Source organism: Serinus canaria, chromosome 2, assembly GCF_022539315.1.
Source record: "Serinus canaria isolate serCan28SL12 chromosome 2, serCan2020, whole genome shotgun sequence".
Taxonomy (NCBI): domain Eukaryota; kingdom Metazoa; phylum Chordata; class Aves; order Passeriformes; family Fringillidae; genus Serinus; species Serinus canaria.
The window spans coordinates 149,554,094-149,575,432 of record NC_066315.1 but is presented as its reverse complement, the minus strand read 5'-3'; the positions used below and the strand labels follow the sequence as shown (position 1 = coordinate 149,575,432).

At 45.7% G+C, this 21,339-nt stretch overlaps 1 protein-coding gene across 1 annotated transcript in view; it reads right to left on the bottom strand.

Annotated features, from left to right (window-relative positions):
• Positions 1 to 16,177: 16,177 nt before the first annotated feature.
• Positions 16,178 to 21,339, bottom strand: part of LOC103816826 (adhesion G protein-coupled receptor B1) — a 133,950-nt gene continuing 128,788 nt past the window's right edge. Inside the window, exon 24 of the mRNA XM_050970761.1 lies at positions 16,178 to 16,375. Within this exon, the coding sequence (XP_050826718.1) occupies positions 16,178 to 16,375 (198 nt within the window). The remainder of the gene's footprint in view (positions 16,376 to 21,339) is intronic.

Genomic DNA, 21,339 nt, shown 5'->3' with positions numbered 1-21,339 from the left:
ATAGAAAACAGGAAAAACCCCACCAAACAACCCCAAACCAAACAACCCTATAAATCCATTCAGATATACCCTGGAAGAGTTTGTTGATGTGTTAAAAGTAAAGACTTTGCCTAGTCTTCTTTTCTTGGCCATAAAAAGCTTCAACAAAAGTAACCCAGACTCTCCAGAGCACCCTCAAAACATTTTTAGACCCACTGATGTTGGTAATTTGCAAATCTTATGAATCTCTTACACAGGACCAAATTAAACTTCAGCTTAAAGAGGCAGAAAGTTTGATAAAAAAGGATAAAACTCTTTTGAACTTCTCCTTAGGTGTATGAACTTCCTTCCTACACTTGCAGGAATCACCATCTCCTGTATGAAAATTGTTTTTGAATAAAAAAACAGAAAAAAAACCAGAAAAGACCCCCAAAAACCCCACCAAAAAACAAAACAAAACAAAAACAAACCAAAAAACCCTCAGATAATAAAATCTGTTTTTGCAACATGAAAGCCACCAGAGCTTGCTGCATTTTCTGCTCTCCCCCCTCACTCTATACAACATATTTTAACCAACTTTTTTCTTAAAATTACAGGCACATTCAAATTTTTTTACCATTTAGGAGAATTTCTTTCAATGCTCTTTCTTGCAGATCTCTTTGCTGGTAAGCACATGTTAAAATAATCTTCTCCCTTGTGTAACTCAGCAATAAAATTCTGGAGAATGAGCTGGGAAATCTTAATGCATCCAGAAAAAAACCCAGGGCCCTGGTAGGACAAAGGGATAAAAAACCCCTCAAAACCAAAACAAACAAAGAAAAGAGAATGAGAGAGAGAAAAAAAATTAAAGATTTTGTCAGATTGATTTTTTTATTAAGAACCCCTGCACTGGAATTCAGAAAATGAGGATATTTTTTCCTGAATCTTGGCATGCTGCTGCGATTTCTTCAGGAGATGATGGGCAGCTGGGAAAAGGGGATCAGGAAGGGAGTGCCAAGTTACAGGGAAGCCACAGGAGCATTTTGCTAAGGTGACAATTGGCAGGGAACAGGAGGAGCTGATGTTTAACCACCATCTGTTTTGGCAGCTGAAGTGTTCCTCGGTGTCTCCTCATCCAGAAGAGTCACTCCAATTCCACATGGGGCTCAAAGCACAGCTTAGGGAGAAATCCTATCCTGGAGCACTGGAGTGGGACCTGCAGGATGAATAAACCACTTATTCAATTTTCCTGATCTAGCATTAACCTGCAGTGCTGAAAGGCACATCTTCATACCTTGAAATAGGGATTCAGAGCTGACAGCAGAATAAATTCTGGCTGATTTAAGGCACCATTTCTCCCAGAACATGGGATAAAATGCAGCTCTTTTGTGTAGATAGAGAACAGTGCTCGTGACCTGAAAGATGAGATTCCCAGTTAGATTTCCACAAGTGTCATGGGAAAGATATGGAGAAACACACCTGCTACAGAAGCATTGAATCTCAGGATCATTTGGGTTGGAAAACAGCTCCAGGAACATCAAGTCAAACCTTTGGCTGAATATCCCCATACCCAGCAACCCATATCACAAAGTGCCACATCTACTTCTTTTTCCAGCACTTCCAGGAATGGTGACTCCACCACTTCCCTGGAACTCCACCCAGGGAAGCCTGGAATTACACAGCCAAAAATCCAGAGCTTGGATCTACCAAAGAGGAAACCAAAGCAAGCCCAGGTCACACCTTTCACTTCAGAAATACCAGAACTTGATCAGTTTTTTCATCTCTGCTCATCAGGAGATTGCTACCTGGCATCCGTTTAAAGTGGGAAAATACAGTCCTGGCTGGTCCCTCTGGAGGCACCAGAGCCATCTGAGATGACCTTGTTTTGTTGGAAAGCATCCCTGGAAAATGTGGTTTTCTTGGAATTATGGAATGTTTTGGGTTGGAAGGAACCTTGAGTGTTGTTCAGGGACCCTGAGGAACCTGGTCTAGTGGGAGGTGTCCCTTGGGAAGAGTTTGGAATGTGATGGTCTTTAAGGTGCCTCCCAACCCAAACCATTCTGTGATTCTTCAATGATCTGCAGGGTTCTGAACCAACCTGATCAATACCCAGTTAATGAAAAGCACAAAGAGAGCTGATCACAGGGAAATTAGAAAGCAGGATTGGACTAATTTATTCCAAATTTTTGGAATTGCAGTTTGGCTACCGACAACCTGGTCTCTCCCTGTTGAGTGCGTAAAGAGAAAAGAGAGCGTGTGATAAATGATTTAAATAATTTATTTTGGATGTCTGTGTTAAGATGTTCCAAACTCCTTGGCTGAGGTTTTCCAGCTCTCCATGGACCACCACAGGAGTTTGGAGTCACCAGCTGAGGTGTCTGTGTCCAATCCAATGAAGTGATCTGCTTAAAATCCCAAGTGTGAGATTACAGAACCACCACAAAAGTGAAAGTTTTTCCAAAAGTCCTGCCCAAACAACCTCTGTGCCAGCCCAGAATCCTGTCCCACCACCTGGGCTCAGATTTAAATCAAGCAGGAGGTTTTCCATTGCTCTGGAAAATGCTGTTTGTGTTTGTATTTACAACCCACTTGCCTTGGAATGCTCAGGGGAAATGTTTCTGTCAGTTTTCCTCTGACATCAGTGAAAGGATGGTGGGGCTGAGGTGTTTTATTGCAGTGTGAGTAATTATACCAAGGACTTCATACGTGAATAATTAATGAAAGAAGAAACTGATTAATTTGTCTGATTTACTCGTGAAAGTACAGAATAAAACCCCACCTGAGAAGACAAAAAGTCCTGTTAAAACTGTTGGGAAGGTGATGCCTTCACCAAGGGCAGATGCAATTGAGCATTGTAAGGGCACTTTCCTTCCTTGATTCCCTGCAGCCCCTTCCCATTCCACCCTCTTTAATTCACCCATTCTCATCCACAGCCCCATCCCTGGAAGAGTCCAAGGCCAGGTTGGACAGGGTTGCAGCAACCTGGTCTAGTGGAAGGTGTTGGAATAAGAAACTCTTTAAGGTCCCTTCCAACCCAAACCATTCTGTGGCCTTTAAAATTGGTTTCCTCTGGGTTTTGCATGGACCAGATGAAACCCATAATGTGTGAAGATAAATGTACCACTACCCCAGGACTGAGATTTCACCCAGATCTTTATTAAAACTATTTTTCTTTTAAAGTCACCTCCAGAGGTGATTTAAAGTTCCTTTAAATTCCCTCCAAAGGGAACTGAGAGAGAAGGAAGATGCTCTCATGGTCCATAAGCCATCCTGGAGACACCTTCCCTGCTCTGCTGCCCACAGAGACTAAATGGGAATGTGTGAAAGTTCATCTTTGATCACTGTACAGAGAAATAAAACTCCTGGAGCCAGGCACAGCTTCCAGAGCAGTGGATGGAGGCCAACAGCCAAGCTCCTCTTGGAAAACCCAAGCCTCCCTGGGGGCTTAAGTGCATTAACCCCTCTATCTGGAATTTTTTAAAGGACAACTGAAATTTCATCCTTTTGATTGATCCAGAACAGAGACTTGAGCAAGCCCTGGGATATTTTTATTGTCTGTACCTTTTGGTGAGTTAGAAAATCAGATCTTTTAGTAGATTTTGGGGTCACTGCAGTCAACAGCTTTGTGCTTTCTCTTTCAATCTAGCTCCAAAAAAAGGGGCTGAGGCTTTTGTTTAAAAAATCCAAGGAAGCACCACTTGTGTGGACCCAAGACTAGATCTAGGGAGATGGACCCGTTTGATAAAGCAGGGGAAAAGCATCTTTGCCAATAGTCTTGCCAGTGTGGAAAAAATGGCTTTAAATCAGGTGTTGCAGGGGATGGTGGAGTCAGCTGATGGTAAATTCAGGGAACTGGACATTAGGGTGGGAAGAACTTAGGGGAAGGCTGAGATAAAGGCCCCAGGAAGGGTGAGAATAGGTGAGAAAATGATCCTTTTCCCATGTTTGTGCTCAAATGTTTGGGGAAAAAAAATAATAGAGAGAGAGAGAGAGTTCTGCTGCACAGAATCCCTGGAAATGATGGGAGATGAAATGGGACAGAGGAGTGCAATGGATGAAAAGGCAGATAGGTTAGACCAGCCCTCCAATGGTACAGGAATCTGTTTTTCTACTCAAAAAACTGCTGCCAGGGAGGATTTTTCTCATCCTGCTTCGCAGGGTCAAGGAAAGCACCATTAGAATAGTTTGTTTCAGGGCAGAGTGAGGTGAGCACGGAATGAGCATTTTTAGAGTCATTTCCAAGCACAGACAGAGTAATATGACTGGAACACCACAGAAAAACCAGCAACCCCCGCTGTTACTGGAGGTTTTCTCGTTTTCTCATGAGAAAGAGAAAAGAAAGAGGAAGAAGGAGTGGGAAAACAAGGGAAAAGACACGGTGGAAAAGAAGAGAGGTCAAGAAGAAAAGGATAAAAGGGGATGAGACACAAAGACAAAACATCCAGGGGAAAGAAGAAGGAAGATGTGGACGGGTTTTGCCAAATATTTCTCATTCTTCCAATGAGAAATAACCAGGATCTGCAATGCTGGCTGGGTGTGCAAGAAAATGTCCGAGAGCAAGGGAGAGAGAGGGTGACAGGAATGGAGGGAAGGAGGGAGAAATTAAAGCAGCAGCAAGCGAAAAATAATCAAAGGTAAATAAAACCGACACAAAAAACGACTTTAATTTTCTCTTGCTGACACTCCAAAGTGAGCCTCAGCAACAGAGGCTTTAAATTGCCTCCTCCCCACAGCCTCAGCCCCGCTGCTTCATCCAAGCCGGGGAGGCTGCTCCAAACCTCCCGCACCAATTTATATGTTAATGGATTTCGTTTGTAAATCAAGGCAGCGCCTCCCCCCACCCCAAATTCACTGGTGAGAAATGCTGTCCATCTCCACACACAGGGCTGGGAATTGCCCGACTCGGAGACACAAAAGACATCAAATCCTAAATAATTGGATCATTGATGGAGTTCATCCCCATGGATTAAGTTGCTGCTTCATCTCAGCCCCTCACCTGCTCAGGAGGAGCCTTTCTAAGAAGTTTTATGATTAGTCAGGACTGGGAGAGGAAAAGAAAGTTCCCTTCTTCTTTTCCTCTCTGCTGTTCCCTAATTTACTTCTTCAGAGCTCTTCTTGGAAAGATAAGGAAATGGCACCACTTACACCCTATTTTCACTTTTGAAAGAGTCTGTGAGCTCCTGAACAGGGCAAGTCTGCTACGAGCCTGCCCATATCCAGGATGGGAATCAAATGGAATTATGAAGGTCCTGGGTTATTTCCTGTCTCCTCCTAGAAGACTCCAGAGGGACCAAAGTAAAAAAAAAATTCCTGATCTCCCTAAGGGAAGATGTCTCTAAAAGCTCTGAAATATCAAGAAGTCTCTTTTCTAAGCAGAATTAGAATTGTGCTCAATTCAGTGCCAGGTTAAAATAAAATATTCTGATCCCTTCTGTTCCCAGGGACAGATTTTGAAGGGAGGGAGGAAACAGCAAAAGAAAACAAGAATCCTTAACCTGAAGAGTATAAAAGTCCTTGATTATGAAGACACAAATTCAGGGTGGAAGTTTAGATGTGGTTTCTAAGTGGCAGAGAGATAATTCCAACATGGGAAACTGTAAACTGTAACCCCTCACTAGCTGGTGCTGCTCCAGGATTATGAATTCAGATAGGCAGAAAAGAACATGAATTTGGGTCTTCTCTGGATTCTCTGCAGAGGGCACAAAGGCTCAGTTATTTGAACAAAAAGTCCCTCCCTTGCCAAACCACCTCTGACAATCACTGGCTTTCCACAGGCCAGTGAAAACAGTTTGGTTGTTATTTGGAGTAATTAACACCATTCCTTAACACACCAGGATTCCTAGACAAGTTTCCAGCAATCAATACCAAAAATGGGGAAGTTACAGAGCAGTCATGCACTTCTACCTTTAAAGGCAGGCTCATCTTTGGGGAAGATTTTCTTCCCAATTTATTTTTGCCCAGGATTCTTTCTTGCTGTCAATTTTTGTGCTTTATGGCACTCAAGTATTCCCCAGTTTGAACTACAGACAGGAAAACCCACTGCTGAGTCTAGGCTGGACCCACTGGTTCTAAAGATGTCTTTTGGGTGAATTTTCCTCTCTTGAACACAGGAACTTTAAGAAATCCTTCATTAACAGCAGTGGATATCAATAGCAAAAGACATTCCCATTTCCCAGGCTACAGGTCAGGGTTGCCATGGTCAAGCCCTGCCTCTGATCTCACAGTGCCCTTTCCCTTTGTGGGAAGTCATTCCTAATGATTTCCAATGCTGATTTGCATCATTATTTCTATCTTGAGCCTGTGTTAATGCAGTTTGAGGCAAATGAGGCTGGCTGGGAGCAGGGTGGGAGATCTGGGGCCACCTGCTAGATTGGGGCCACCATCCTCAGGAGCTCAAGGATCCTGATGCCAAACTGGAGGCAAATGCTGGATAGACCATGCCCAGCTGCTGGAGAGGCACATTTTGGGTGTGAATGTTCCTATTGTTTCAATTCTGGCTGTGAAGAAAAGGATGGAGCCATCTGTGCTGTCTGTGGTTATGTGAGTGCGTGTGTGTGGAGGGGTAAGGGCTCTGCTCTCCAGGCTGTCCATGTCTGCATATTCCAGCTGGGAATACATGCTCCCCTACACTGATTTCCAGTCTTGGAAACATGGATCTGGGACAGGAGGAACACCATCAGCCCATTGAGTGTGGCTGTCTCTACCACCCTTTTGTTGAACCAAACAAATTCTCCAAATTTTCTCTTGAGCCAAAGATGCTTTTGTCTCCCCAGCTCTCCATCAGGTTGGGATTACCCCACTTCCAGTTAGGAATAAAATCCTAACTCCCAATCTTTATATTTTTTCATTTCTACCTTTATAATCAGGGGCTCTTTCACCATCAGCATCCTTCAGGTGAAAGGATTCAGCCACGAACCTCTTGATGCGTTTTAAAATCACTAAAGGAGCCAGACTCTCTAAGCCTGACCATGGGATCTCAGTTCCAAATATTCCCTCCCAGCTGGAATCCCACTTTTCTGTCCACACAGTTGTGCTGGTCTCACCATCAAGGAGGCATCAGGCAACCCCAGGACCCCTCAGCTCCTGACCACACTCAGTGTTCCAAATGAATTTCACCACATTCTTGCAAAATATCCTCTCCTCTCCTTTGCTGCTACTGGAAAGGCCTTTCCTGGTATACCCCAAGCTTGACATTTTATTTTTCCATGGGTGGGGATTGCCCTGGATGCATCCAAGCCTCTCTCCCTTGTCGCTCCCATCTGCTGAGCCTCCCAGGCTGCAGCAGCAGCAGCTCCGTGCACTTGGTTCTGTGAGATTCTGATCTGTTCCTCTCCCTGCTCTCACCAGGAATCTGCTTCTCCTTGGATGATGGCTCAATCTTTGTACTGCCAACGTCCTTCAAAGTTTTGCCTCCAAATCTTTTATTGGCAAGCAACCTTTTTTTTTTTTTTTAATCCAAGGCTTCAAATAAAAAATAAAAATATCAAATAAGTCTTCAGTTTAACAGAGGAACATTTATATTGATTTGTGTCCTACTCCTATCATAGCTTTTTACCCCCCCAGCACTTTTTCTTTATCCACTACTCACACGAATTCCCATTTTCTCCACTAACACCACAATGAGATGTTTTGCTGAAAATAGACAAAATATTCTGATTGCAGATCTAATCTCAGGAAACCAGCTGCTTTATTTAATGAAGATAATTAAATACTAAGGACAAGAACTCTTTGACTATCTGTGCTGTGTGATCCATTTTCCATTTCCTTTTGTTTTTACAAATTCTTACAGTGGGTTCAAAGCTTTGTCTGACACTAAACAGGGATGAGCCTTTGTACACCAAGGTGATTTGCAGTGAGAGCATCAACGAGGCCAATCTTTTAAACCCCTTTATTTTGATAACAACAGATGCCAGCCCTGAAATCCCACCTTTCCCCATCCCAGGAATCCCTGTCCGTGGCAGGGGGAGTGAGAGGATCTTTGAGCTCTCTTCCAACCCAGGCCATTTTTGATTCTATAATTCTCTGATCTTAGGTCAGAAGGGAGCTTAATCCACGGGCAGCAACTGAGACCCAGCAATTCCTTCCTTGCCTTCATCCTTTTCCAGAAAAATTCAGTAAAAGTGGCTGGGAGGGTTTTACACCTCAAGGGTAGCAGGGTTTGGCCTAAAGGTGTTTCTGTGGAGGAAGCAGATGGTCAGCATTGAGTCCTTCCCTCCGAGGCTGAATTTTCTGTGCACAAGTCAAGCTCCTCTGCCTTTCCTCTGTGCTCCTGTATTTCCAGCAGGTTGCCAACCCTTTGAACAGGACACGGCCTCTTACTCCCCATGGAAATACAAAACACCACGAGGAATGGAAGCCTGTGTTGGCTGAAGCCTCAAAGCTCAAGATACAATATGAATAATGGGCACATGCATGAGATAATGTGAAAAAGCTGACAATTATTTCAGACAATTGATCAAAGCCAAGGAACTCCTGGTATCCATTAAGCAACTCTTTGATTGTCCATCCCCTGAAAACCCTCAACCCACACAGAGCAGGAGAGGACAACTTCTCTTTTAATTTACTCATTTCTCCTGAACAGAAGCTCCCCTGCACTTCCCTCACTTCCTGCAGAATTTGCCTCCTTCTTTCTCTCTTGCTTTCAAATCATTCCCAAAATTTGCATAATTTTCTTTGGTCGTTGCCACACCTTTGCAGAGGTCACTTGTCAAAGTGCTGCTGCGAAGTGCTGTATTTTAATTCCGAATTTCTGTGCCTTTGAAGCTCACATTTTCCATTAGAGAGGAGAAAAAATATCAGCCTCCATCCTGCTGTGTACTGCATAAATCATAAATCACCACGGAATTGTGGAAAGGTTTGTGCTGGAAGGGACCTTAAAAATCATCCCCTTCCAACTCTCTCTCAACCTTCCACTATCCCAGGCTGATCCCAGCCCCATCTGACCTGGCCTTGGACAGTTCCAGGGATGGGGCATCTACAAATTCTCTGGGAAACCTGCGCCAGGGCCTCACTATCCTCACAGGGAGGAATTTCTTCCCAATATTCCATCCAGCTCTGCCTTTCTTCAGTTTAAAACCATTCCCCCTTGTCCTGTCACTCCAGGCCCTTGTTCAAAGTCCCTCTCCAGCTCTCTTGGAGCCCCTTTAGGCACTGGAAGGTCTCCCTGACCATCCAGAGCTGACCATCAGGACCATCTGTCCTCTCTTCTCCTCCAAAATCCAACATCTGTCCTTTCTCTCCCAATTTAGAAGTTCAAAGGACTCTCTCAACCTCCTCAGGAGCCAGGAAATGTGGCTCTTCAAAGAAGCAAACACCCGTGAAGCAGCTGGATGGTGGGGACTTCATTCAGGAGTGTGCTCATGGGACTTGATCTGCTAAGCTGCCTCTTCTGGCTGTTGTGGTGGCTGATGGCCTCTTCAGAAGCCGAGTTATTCCTTCCTAATCTGCCAAATCTCTTTTTTGTTTGTGCTTTCTAGGACACAGGAGACGAGCAAGGCACACATCACTGCCCTGGGACTTTTTTGGGAAATGATTGAAAATAGATCTCAGTGAACAAGCACCTGGAGATTTTTCCTCAGGGATCCCTTGGTGACTCTGACTTCTTCCTGCTATGAGTGTTCTGGGGGAAACTGTGAAGGGAATAAAACCCCAACAACAGTCTTCTTTCTTTATTTCTCTGTTTAGATCTTGTCCCAACAAGAGCACAGGAAGAGATATTCACCTCAGGCCCTGATTCATCTGGGACACAGACAGGAGCTTAGTGAGCCCAAGCACTCCTTGAGTCACAAAAAGGAGAGACTGGAGAGAAAAACTTCCTGTGCTGGTCCTAAATCTCCCTGGAATGTTTTCTTGCTCCACATGGGCCTTTTCCTACGTGGGCAGCTGTAGTGAAGGGGTGATTTAGATCACTGAGAGGAGCACTGTAAAATGGATCAGCAAAAGTGGGGTTAATGTGATGCTGTAAGAGCAAGGTTCACTGTTATTTAATCTATAGAAGAAATGTACAAAGGAAAATTGAGTTGGAATCAAACTAGAAGGATTTACAGAGAGATGTGAGACACAAAAGGGTAAAGGAGACCCTCTCACTGAATCACAAATTTCAGAGTGGCCCCCACTGCTGACCAAGGTGCAGTTAGGTCCAGTCTTAGTCTCAGATTTGGGCAATGGTTTATGTCTAATGGAATTATCCACACGAAGTTTACAATAATTAATACTGAGTACACAGGTTGGCAATATTACATTATTATTAATTCAGATTGATATCAGCAACTCACTGAGCATCTGCCACGAGTTAAGATCTCTCCACCTTGGCCAATGAAGGATCTCTCAGCTAAGGAATCTCAAATGTTGAGGGGTGTCCCTGCTCCAGGGGAGACTCTCTTGGCACACAGTCCAGCTGGAGTTCAGGGACAACTCAACTGGGACTCATCCAAAGATCCAATATTGGGAAAAGGTCTCTTTAGCTTGAGGAGCAACCCTGAGAGGCGTCCTAGCTCCTGGGAGGAGATCACCTCCGTGATGGTTTATAGAAGGCTCACTTAGGCTGTCCTATTTATGGACCAAAGTGGTTGGCTCAGAGTCAGATTTTACCAAATGGAAACGTATGAATGAACCTGCAATAGGGGCAAGAGCTGGACATTCCTCTGGCTCTGGCCCAGGGGGTTTTCCAGAGCCTTCTGTTCCATCTGGGTCACCAGGAACTGATGCCTTGTGAAGGCTGACCTAGAACAGAGACTAGAGGGAGCTGAAGAATAAAGTAGGGATTTATTAGAAGGCTTTACTGGACACATCTTGGGCAGCACAAGAGCCCAGCTGGGGCTACCCAAGATGAACCCAAAATGGTCACAAAATGGATGACTGGTCACGGGGTGTCACACTTTTATAAGTTTTGGTCCACTTGCACATTGGAGTTAATTGTCCAATTCCAGCTTTAGCCCATGCAGTCCCATCCTTGTTTTTCTCTCTTCAGCCCACCATTGTTTGTGCTCTTGGGCCTGAGATTTGGATTGTTTGTCCTTGGTCCCCAGCTAGAGAAGGAATTGTTTTGTCTCCCCACTCTGAGAAGAGAGCCTGCTATCCCCTAAAATGAAGCCCCTAATGAGAATTACACACTGAAGCAGCACAGAACCTGAAAAACATAAAAACTAAAACCTGATGCATCACTTGTACCCACAAGTCTCTCTGTTCCCTGATAAATGAGCCTTGGAAAAGGCACCTGTTACTCATGCTTTGATCAGTGTTCCAAGCTCATGGGCATCGATTCTCACTCTCACTCTGCTCCTCTGTGGTTTTCCTGGGGGAGTTCTTGGCTCAGGCTTTGCTTCCTCTGGGTTTTGGGCCAAACTAGTGCTGCTTTGGTTAAGGGGTCAAATGATCCCATCAGAGCAGCCCAGGCAACAGACTTTGAATTTTCTTCCATTTTCAGACTCTTGACAATTTTCCAGCACAGCCACGTTTTCCCAGTTCAGCAACCAAGAGATACAAATTCTTGCATGTGCAATTTATCCACCTCCACAGCATTTCTGTGCCTCATCCATGTGAGATGATGATGAATTTAGAGTTAGAGAAGGGGTTGGGTAGGAAGGGACCTTTGGGATCATCTCATTCCACCCCCATGCCATGAGACACTATCCACTATCCCAGGTTGCTCCAAGCTCCATCCAACTTTTGAACACATCCAGGGATGGAGCAGCCACAGCTTCTCTGGAAAACCTGTGCCAGGGCCTCACCACCCTCACAGGGAAGAATTTCTTCCCTATATCCCATCTTAATCTCACCTCTTTTAGTTTAAAACCAGTCTCTTTGTCCTTTCACCATCTACCCATGTAAAAAGTCCTTCTCCCCCATTTTTATAACCATCCCTTAAGTACTGGGAGGCTGCAGTGAGTTGTCCCCAGGTGTTCTCTTTGCCTCAGGACTAGAGCCTGGCATTGCTGCAAGGCAGGACCACAGGGACACAGGAAAGTTCAAGGGGACCTCAGGAGTCCCTTTCCAAGCTAAGCTATTCAGTGAGCCTCCCTTGGAGCCCCGCCAGTGCAAACCAAAACCACACTGACCTCCTGCACCCTCCACCTCAGGCAGTGCTTTCATTTACAGTCCCTCAGTGAGGAGAAGTGCTCCCTCCTTCCAGTCTCCTTGACCAGTGATCCAAGGTTTGGGTTCTCCTGCTCTCCCAGCCCATCACCTCATGAAGTGCCATTCCCTGCCCTAATGCAACACAGTCATTGAATTCTTCAGGAAAAGATTTTTAACATCACCAAGTCCAACCCAGCACTGCCAAGTCCATCCACAAAGGATCATGGAATGGAAGATGTAGGGTGAGAAACACTTCCATAGGAAGGATGAAGGCCTGGGACTCACCATTGAGTGCTGCTGGTTGAAGAAGTGTTGGATCGTGGCTCAGAGAAGGGAGAATTGGGCTAAGAGCCTCCAGGGGTCTGCAGTCATTCCAGATTTTTCAGGACATCCACATCATTTCAGCCAGGCCAAGATAAATAATTTCATCTGAGGACCTACTGGGCTGAGATGCCTCTGGAGAGCAGCAGTCCTGGAGCCCATTTTCCCAAGATTTAGGTTTCCTGTAGTCCTGCCTATAATCCCAAAGTCTAACAGGTGATGGAGCAGAGTCAGGGAGATAAAGACAAAATTTTATTATTTTTTTCTGGAAGATTTCAGCTGTTCGAAGAGGAGCACCAAGGAAGTGAATAATTTGTTGCTCAATTACTTTTTTTTTCCCATTTTGCAACTGATATCCTCAAACCCCCTGTGCACTGAGCCATGCTCCTGCTCAGAGTCTGTCTGGTCCTGCAGGAGGTGCCAGGGAAATCCAGGTGAGGCTGAGTCTTCCAGTACCTGATGGGGGACAGCAAAAAAAAAAATGGAGAGGTACTTCCTACAAGGGTACTGAGGGATTGGACAAGGGGAAGGGCTTTAAGCTGAATTAGGGTAGATTTGGATTTAGATTAAATATTGGGAAGAAATTCTTTCCTGTGAGGATGGTGAGGTCCTGGCACAGGTTTTCCAGAGAAGCTGTGGCTGCTTCATCTCTGGAAATGTTCAAGGTCAGGTTGGACAAGGCTGGAAGGTGTCCCTGCCCGTGCCAGGGGTTGGTACAAGATGATCTTGAAGGTCCCTTTCCAACCCAAACCATTCTGGAATTCTGTGATTGGCTTTGGGCAGGGTGGCATCAGAATTACCATGGCCCTGATGGAAACTTTAACTCCACACCCCTGTCCTGTAGCAGAAATGCTGCCAGATCTGTGCTAAATCTCAGCCCTTCACATCCTACAATACTGGGAAGGAGGCATCAGGCTGTGGGTTTGAGAAACCCAAATAAAAACAAGCTTCACTGCACAGAAAAGGGGATTCCTCACGTCCTGCAAATGTACTTTATAGGGACATGTATTTTTAGAGGGATGAGAGGATTCAAAACTGAAATTTGGGTAAATTCAGCCCCGTGTCGTGGCTCTGGAAAGAGCAGAGAGCCCAGGTGGCAGCTATGGGGCCAGGAGGAGCTTCCCAGCCCCCAGGAGCAATGCAAAGCACATGTGGGATGCAGGCAGGGGCACTTTTAAAAAGCAGACAGGGCTGGAGTTTCCACCTCTTTTATTAGAAATAAGACACATTCATTTTGTGCTCTGAAAACTGTACAGAGAGAGAAAAAAAAAAAAAAGTGTTGACGAACACGGAGAGGGAGGAGGGGAAGGCATGGAAGGAGGGCAGGACATGGGAAAACAGGATTAACCAGAGGAGCTGAGCAGAGAAAGTCGAATATCAACAGTTCTTAAACAAACATTTATCTCTGTAATTACATAACACCGTTAATGTCCTGCAAAGGCAGCTGCAGTGAATGGGTGAGCGGGGAAGGTTGGAGTGAAGAGGGCAAGCTCGGCTGGGCAGAAGGGAAGGGAAGAAAAAAAGAAAAAAGAGAAAAGAATTAAAACACAGTAGAAAGAGACCTGTATGCTAAAATTCATCATGTGTAATTATAATAATTACAATATCATACAACCCAGCATCTGAGGGAGGCCTTTGTGCTTTCCTGTTTCACGAATAATCTAATATTGAACAATAATATCACAGTTTTATGAGTAACCACTTTCCCTATTTTTTTAACTATTTGGATTTATTTAAGTTTTCCTTTCCATCCTTCATATCCTATGGTTAATGGCAAGGTAAATGCCACTGTCCTTGGAGATCACCCAGGTGGCCCAAAGGGAACTCAAAGCAGAAATTTGACACATCAAGCAACATCTCCCCATGGGGGAAGCACAGCTGGGGGCAGTGATTGCTTTGCATCTTGTACCCATTGGTCATTTTTCCCTAAAAAATGTGAGGTTTGGTATTTTTTAATTGAAAGGAGACCCAAGCACAGTAATAACTGAGACCCTGTTAAAGCTTTGCTGCTGTCTGGCACAATCTGGCCACTCACAGCCAGAGGTTTGTCTCTATCCACCTCCAAAACTGGGAGAGTTGGTCCAAACATCAGACAGACAGTGCTAGGAATGACAAAAATAATAATAAAAAAATAAAGTCTGTGTGTAATGCCACTGGTACACTTTTTAATGATAAAAATATTGCACAACTTTTTGGGGTGGAATGCAGACACCTCATTTTTTATTTTGTAAATAATCTTGAGAAATGTTAAATGAAAAAATTTAAACTTTTTTTTTTTTCATAGTGAAATTAAAAGGCTGCATTTTATGAGGGGGAATGTCCTCTTCTGATCAGCTCCACCTCTTCCTTCCTGCAGGACCACAAACCTGCTGCTGGCTCTGGGCAGCGGGGAGGGCAGAGAAGAGACAGTGGGGGGAAAATAACAAAAACCCAGACTGAATAAAGCAAAACAAAACATTGCAAGCCAGCAGTGAAGGGGCTGTGTATTCCCGCCATCCCAAAATTTCCACAGAGCAACTTGCCTTCCACCTTCAGCAGGTGGCATCCTCACCCCATGCCTGAGCAGTCCTACGCCACAGAAAGGCATTCGAAATGACAAGAGCCAAAGAAAAGAAAGGTCTCGGGTTTCAAGTTCTCTTTTTATTGAAGAAAAGAAAAGAAGAAGGAAAAAAATAGATTATTTTGTTTGTTTTTTTTTTGTCTGCTTGTTTCCAAGTGGACGTTATTCATGTTGTCAGTTTGTCTCAATGTCCTAAGGCAACGTCTCTGTTTACCAATATCTCCAGGTACAGCGGCAGATCTGTCTTTCCCTTTTTCTCTCTCTGCCTTCCGGGGAGGGGCAGCTTGGAATAAATTTGAGTCCGAAAGCAAGGACAAATAACAGAACCAAAAAAAAAAAAGAAAAAAAAAAAGAAAAAAAAAAGGATGAGGCCAAGAGGACCTTTGCAAGGCCCGTGCTGAGTTTATCTATTTAACAGTCAATGACATGACCTACATTCTTCTTGTTGGTCTTGTTGTCTACCACCTTCCACCCTCTCCCTGGAGATGGGGCGAGCAGGATTTGGAGATTTGGAGCTGGTCCTTTCCTCCGCCGGGGAGGGATGAGAGGAGGAAGCCCCACCTCTCCTTTCCACCCCAGCCGTGGGTGACGCCACCACGTCCCCCTCCGCGGGGACCCGCTGTGACCGCGCGCCAATGCCAGGTCGTGGCGCGGCACCCAGCAGTGGCAATGTCCTTGTGGCCACTTCTTGGAGTGTCCCACCTCCTTCCTTCTTGGATGAGCTGGCGAGGGAGAGGCGGGGGAGCCAGGGATGTCTGTCCAGGCTGGGTGTGCACCAGCCAGGCCACATCCCAGCGTGGCTCCTGCAGGTGTCCCCTCTCGATGTCCCCAGATCTTCTGGGCCCTCTGTGGTGGCTGCTGGGCATCCTTCCACACCTCCCTGTGGCAGAGCAGGAGGGCTCCTGGTGTGCTGCAGCGACCCGAGAGCCTCTTGGCAGGGCTTGTCCCCTGCAGCCCCTCCCCACCCTCCTCCTCCTCCTCCTCTTCCTCCTCGCTCTCTTCCAGGCTCACTCCTCCAGTCCTGCCTGGGAAAGCTCATGTTGTCCTGAACCTACAGCTACTATACTCTATAAAGTAATATTTCCCCTCTCTGCTGAGAACAATAGAAAAGTTACTCCATCTTACCAAAGGTTTCAAAAGAAACCAAACACTTCTCTCCCTCGGTTCCGATTTAATTTAATCATTTCTTTAAAACGTGGTTTTGTTTTGTTTGTTTCGTTTGTTTTCCGGAAAAAAAAAAAGTCCTTTTTCTTCCCTTGCTGCTCAGACCTCTGTCTGAAGGTCAATAATGTCTTGTCCCACCAAGGGGATGGTGGCCCCTGTTTTCTCCCACTCTACAGTTTTTAGTTCTAGGGGAGACTGTGCCACAGGTTCGATGTCCTTTTTAACCCATGATGGCGGGGACTGGACTTTCCTGATGCCTTCCCAGGGTCTCTTGTTTGGTGTCTGCTGTTTTTCTTGCTGCAGGAGGAGGGAAACGTAAGAAAGGAGAGAGAGAAAGAAAGAAAAGTTAGTGCAAAATGCTAGAAATACCATGATTTTACCTCCTCTTGTATTGACAAATCGTTTTTTCCGTGCAGCTTCTCATCCAAAATAAAGTGGGGTATCAATGAAAATGACACTTGGTGTACAAACTGTCTATTTTCAGGAAGAAAATGTTGTTTTTCTTTCCACTGCCACCTCCATTACTTAATGACTGGATATTTCAGCCTTCAGCTGAGGTCTTTACTGCTGAAAAACTGAGTGTGGTTTTTTCTGCCTCCACAGATGTAGTGACAAGACAAGGGGTGATGGCTTTAAGACAAAGGAGGGTAGATTTAGATGGAATATTGGGAAGAAATTCTTCCCTGTGAATGTGGTGAGGCCCTGGAATGGAATTCCCAGAGAAGCTGTGGCTGCCCCATTCCTGGAAGTGTCCAAGGCCAGGCTGGACAGAGCTTGGATCACCCTGGGATAGTGGAAAGTGTCCCTGCCCATGGCAGAGGGTGGAACTATAGATGGAACTACAGGAACTATAGGATTTAAGAGCCTATAAGATCTATAAGATCCTAAAGAACTATTAAGATCTTGAAGAACCATAAGGAACTATAAAGAACTATAAGATCTTTAGGGTCTCTTCCAGCCCAACCCAAGTATGAAATCCAGATTACACTGAGCTCTTCCTGAACACCCACTGCATTTGATGCACAGCTATTTGGAGACTCTTTACTTGCAGCAGAGCCTGCTCCCTGCTCCACCAGGGAACCAAATCTGTGGTGCTTGAGGAGCTGGAGCTCAGCTTGGAGGCTGAAAACATTTCCACCAACTCCACACCAAGCCCTGGAGGCTTCATTGACCCAGTCTCCCCTCAGTGCCCCACCATGGATATTGATCCAGAAAATCTTTCCATGTTTTTGCTGACATGCACCAAGACAAGGCTCTGGGGAGGGCTGAGGGGCTGGAAAATGGGTGTGTTCCTCAGTGGGTAGAGAAAGGAAAGGTTTTAAATGAGTTGTTCCACTCAACTTCTCCTCCAAACACCAGTGAAGCTTTTCACACTTATTTATCTCCACAAAAACACTCCAGCACTGGGCAAGAAAAGGCTTCCCTGGACATGACAGAGCCCTCTTGAGCCACCTGCCAAAGGAGAAGTGGGAAGGGCGGGAGGAAGGTGGCTTGTGGAGGATGCCAACAAGGAGGGAAAAGCCTGGAGAGAAGGTGAGGAGCCAGCTGTGCAGGGGACACACCACCAGGGCGTGTCACAGCTCAAGGCTGCCACCAAAATGAGGGACTGAGGGAGATGAAGGCACAAATGGCTGTGGGGTCACTCCAGGATGCTGCTGAGAGCGTTGGAGCCCCGTAGGAAACTTCCATCCCCATCTGCTGCAGGCTCATCCAGCAGCCTCAGCTCCTCAGTTTGTCCTTCCCGAAGATGTTTTTGTCAGGCTGTTTGTCCCAGCTCCACACTGCAGTGCTGACAGGAAAGCTGCTGTGGAATTATCCCTGCAGGGGCAGCTTTCGTTGGATCACCCAAGCCAGGAGTTCTGCTTGTCCAAGCTTTAATGTAAAAATAAGATGTGCTTGAAGTTGGTCCTGCACCTCACTACTCCCAGGAGGAAGGCTCTGGGCGAGACTTTTTGGTGGTTAGAAGGTGGGGAATGCACAAAGCAGGTAAACATCTCCAAGTGAAGTGAAAGCATTCTGAAATCATTTTCATTCAAAGGGAGAAAAATAAGTTAAGTCCTCTTTAACGAGAATTGTTGTTTGGGTTTGCTGTTTTTTTAAAATCAGGTTGTGTAAAAGTATTGCTCAAAAGAATGTAAAACACTAAATTCTCAATTTCTTGAAATCTGCAGCTGAGGTTTTCATTAACTCGACAATAACTCTACACAACTCTACAATACAGAGTTTTCCTTATGCTGCTGATGTTATTCTTACTTTATTCCACAATATAACACAACAGAGATTAATACTAATACAACAGAAGAAGTGATAAAATTTGTCATTTATTCCATTATCTTTTTTGGAACTTATTTTAGAACCACTGCAACTAAAATTGGAATCTCTTTAACTCTTGTCTGTGTCTTAATGAGACAAGCTGGAAGTTTCCCAAAGGGAAATTTCCATCTACAGTTTTTTTTTGGAGACCATCAGTCTGCCTGAAAAGATACAGCAGGAAGGAACAGAGAGAAAGGAGCACAAATAGAGCAAAAATTAGAATGAAATTAGGTTTCCGAAAAGGTGAAGAAAAACAACCTTGGTCAAGACAGAATTTTTTTTCAATGAAAACCCATTTTTTTTTCCTCCCACCACTGCTGTGATGCCACAAGTTTTCAAAGCTGCTGATGTCCACAGCTGTATTAGAGAGCAGCACAAGTGATCTTATGCATGAATTCATAAATAATTCGGTTTTTCCCCTCAAACAAGAGCCCTTTTTGGATGGCATTATTTATGGCCACCTTCAGCACCAGGATCTGCTTGCAGCCAATCCCTGCTTTAGCAGTCTCTCCCCATCTGCCACACTCCTGACCTTCAGCCTCTCCTTCATGCTGGGAGGATGCTCCCAGACCTGATCATGCACCCTGAACGTGATCAGCAAACCTCAGAGCCCTCCCTGCCATGGGCTAGGGAGCAAGAGGAGCTGCAAATCCAGGGAGGGAACAGAAATTGAAGGGAAAAAAAAAAAAAAAAAAACGAGAAAAACCTCAAAAAATACAAAAATTATGCTTGCCTCTGATCAGCCCTGTCACTGGGGAACACCACCTAAGGGTGACAATAATTATTCAAACCCCAGACATTAAATGTTGTGAGCTGTTGAGAAGAGAAAAATTAAGAAAGGAAGAGAGAATGAATCAGGAAATATTATTCTGGCAGTGAACAGCTCCGTTCTGCACCTGCATCTTGAATATTCTGGGCACTCCGTGGGCTTCCTGAGAGAAGGATAAAGGGGAAATGATAAATGTGGGCAGTTTCCAGCCATGGATAAAGTTATAGAGAATGTCCTGTGGGAGGAAAGACTGCAAACTCCCAACTTCAGGCCTTAAAAGAGATTATGGTTGGATATAAACCAGGTCTGTGAAGCTTTCAGAGGCCTGTGGATGATAGGAATGGACCACTGATGGTGGGGATTGGGATAATCCCTTCCAACAAAGGAATTCCAGAGCACCAAGGAGTGAACCCTGGGAGCTGGGCCTGCCCACAGTGCCCAGGCAACCTCCAGGCCACCTTTCCACAGCTCTGTGTCCATCCTGAAAACTTCCAAACTCATGGAAAGCACATGGGAAGCTCTCACAAAACCAGCATCCATTCGGTGCTCTCCAGTGAAGTGGCACCACTCTGCATCAAGAGGGGTCTCTGAGCACAAATTCCTGGAGTTTTGGGGATCTTTTTGAAGATGCACCACCACAGCCTGGCCCTTTCATCTTTCCAAGCTCCTTGTCACTCTGCCATGGAGAGGAGGCAGAAACTGCCCTTGGGTCTGACCCCACATGGTGATTTCCATCCTCCTTATCAGTGTGATATCTACCTGTGACTGTGGCTTAGTGACTCCAAGGGTGTTTATTCACAGTTAGAAGATGAAAAAGAGCTCTGGAAAATGAGGCAATGAAGAAGGGAGACTTGCTTTTAGTTCTGCATTTCTCAGGAAAGGACCAGGCTTCTCTGGTGAGGCTGTGAGGGAAGGGCTGGCTCAGGGGTGGCTCAGGAGGACTCTGTGCCCACTGGGATCTCTGAGCAGGTTAATCAGCCTGGCAGAGCTCTGGGAAAGATGTTGGGAGACAAAAGAAAATCTCCTCTTGGCACAGGGCACCCTGGGAATTGGTAGCAGGCTCCTGGGAACAGCTCCCCTTTTCTTTCCCTCCATATGGAAAAAAGTTTTTATGGCCAGTTGAGCAGCACAGAGAAACAGGCACTGGGCTCATGCTCCAACCCTGGCATTTCCCTCCAGCTTCACTGTGGGCTCTTTGCAATCCTTGCAGACAGGAGGGAAAACTGAGCTGTGCACTGAAAAGAAAGAGAAATCCTGGAGAGAGGGATGTGTAATCTGGCTGGAAAAGGCACTGGAGCTGGCTCGGTGCCTCTGAGACAGCCAGGGCTGGCCCCAGACAGGGGCTGAGAGCACCAGGAGCCAGGGACAGAGCCATCACTCTGGCCTGACACAGCCCAGGAGCTTCTGGGAAGGAGGGAAATGTTTATCAGTCCATGCCTGGTGCCAGGATTGTGGAGGAAAAAAAAAAAAGGGGTGGGAAAGGAGGAAGCACCCACACTCAGAGCTGGGGTAAAACCAGCTCCAGACTCGAGGTGTTCATCATCCTGGTGGCACTGGGAGTCTCCTTCATTCAGCCCTGACCTTCATTTTAGCTGCAAATTTTTAAGGTGGAGGGAGGGGATTTGGGATAAAAAGTTTTTAGGCTGCAGTGCCAATAAAACCCCCAACTCTCTGACAAAAACAGAGGCAAAGGGCACTGAGATAATCCACACATCCTTCTGCTGGAGCTGGTCCTGGCAGACTGCAGAGTCACCTGTGCTGGACTCGTGGTGGGTTTGGAAAGGTGATGGGGGTGGGTCCTTACCCTGGGTCTTCAGGGAATGATCACAAAATCACAGAATGGTTTAGGTTGGAAGGGACCTAAAAAATCATCTCATTCCAGCCCCTGTTCTGGGCAGGGACACCTTCCACTATCCCAGGGTGCTCCAAGCTCTGTCCAAACTGGCACTGGACACTTCCAGGGATGGGACAGCCACAGCTTTTCTGGGCAACCTGTCCCAGGGCCTCAGCACCTTGCCAGGGAAGAATTTCTTCCCAAAATCCCATCTAACCCGGACCTCTGTCAATTTGAAGCCATTCCTCTTGCCTTGTCACTCCATCCCTTGTCCCAAGTCCCTCTCCAGCTCTCCTGGAGCCCCTTCAGGCACTGGAAGGGACTCTAAGGTTTCCCTGGAGCCTT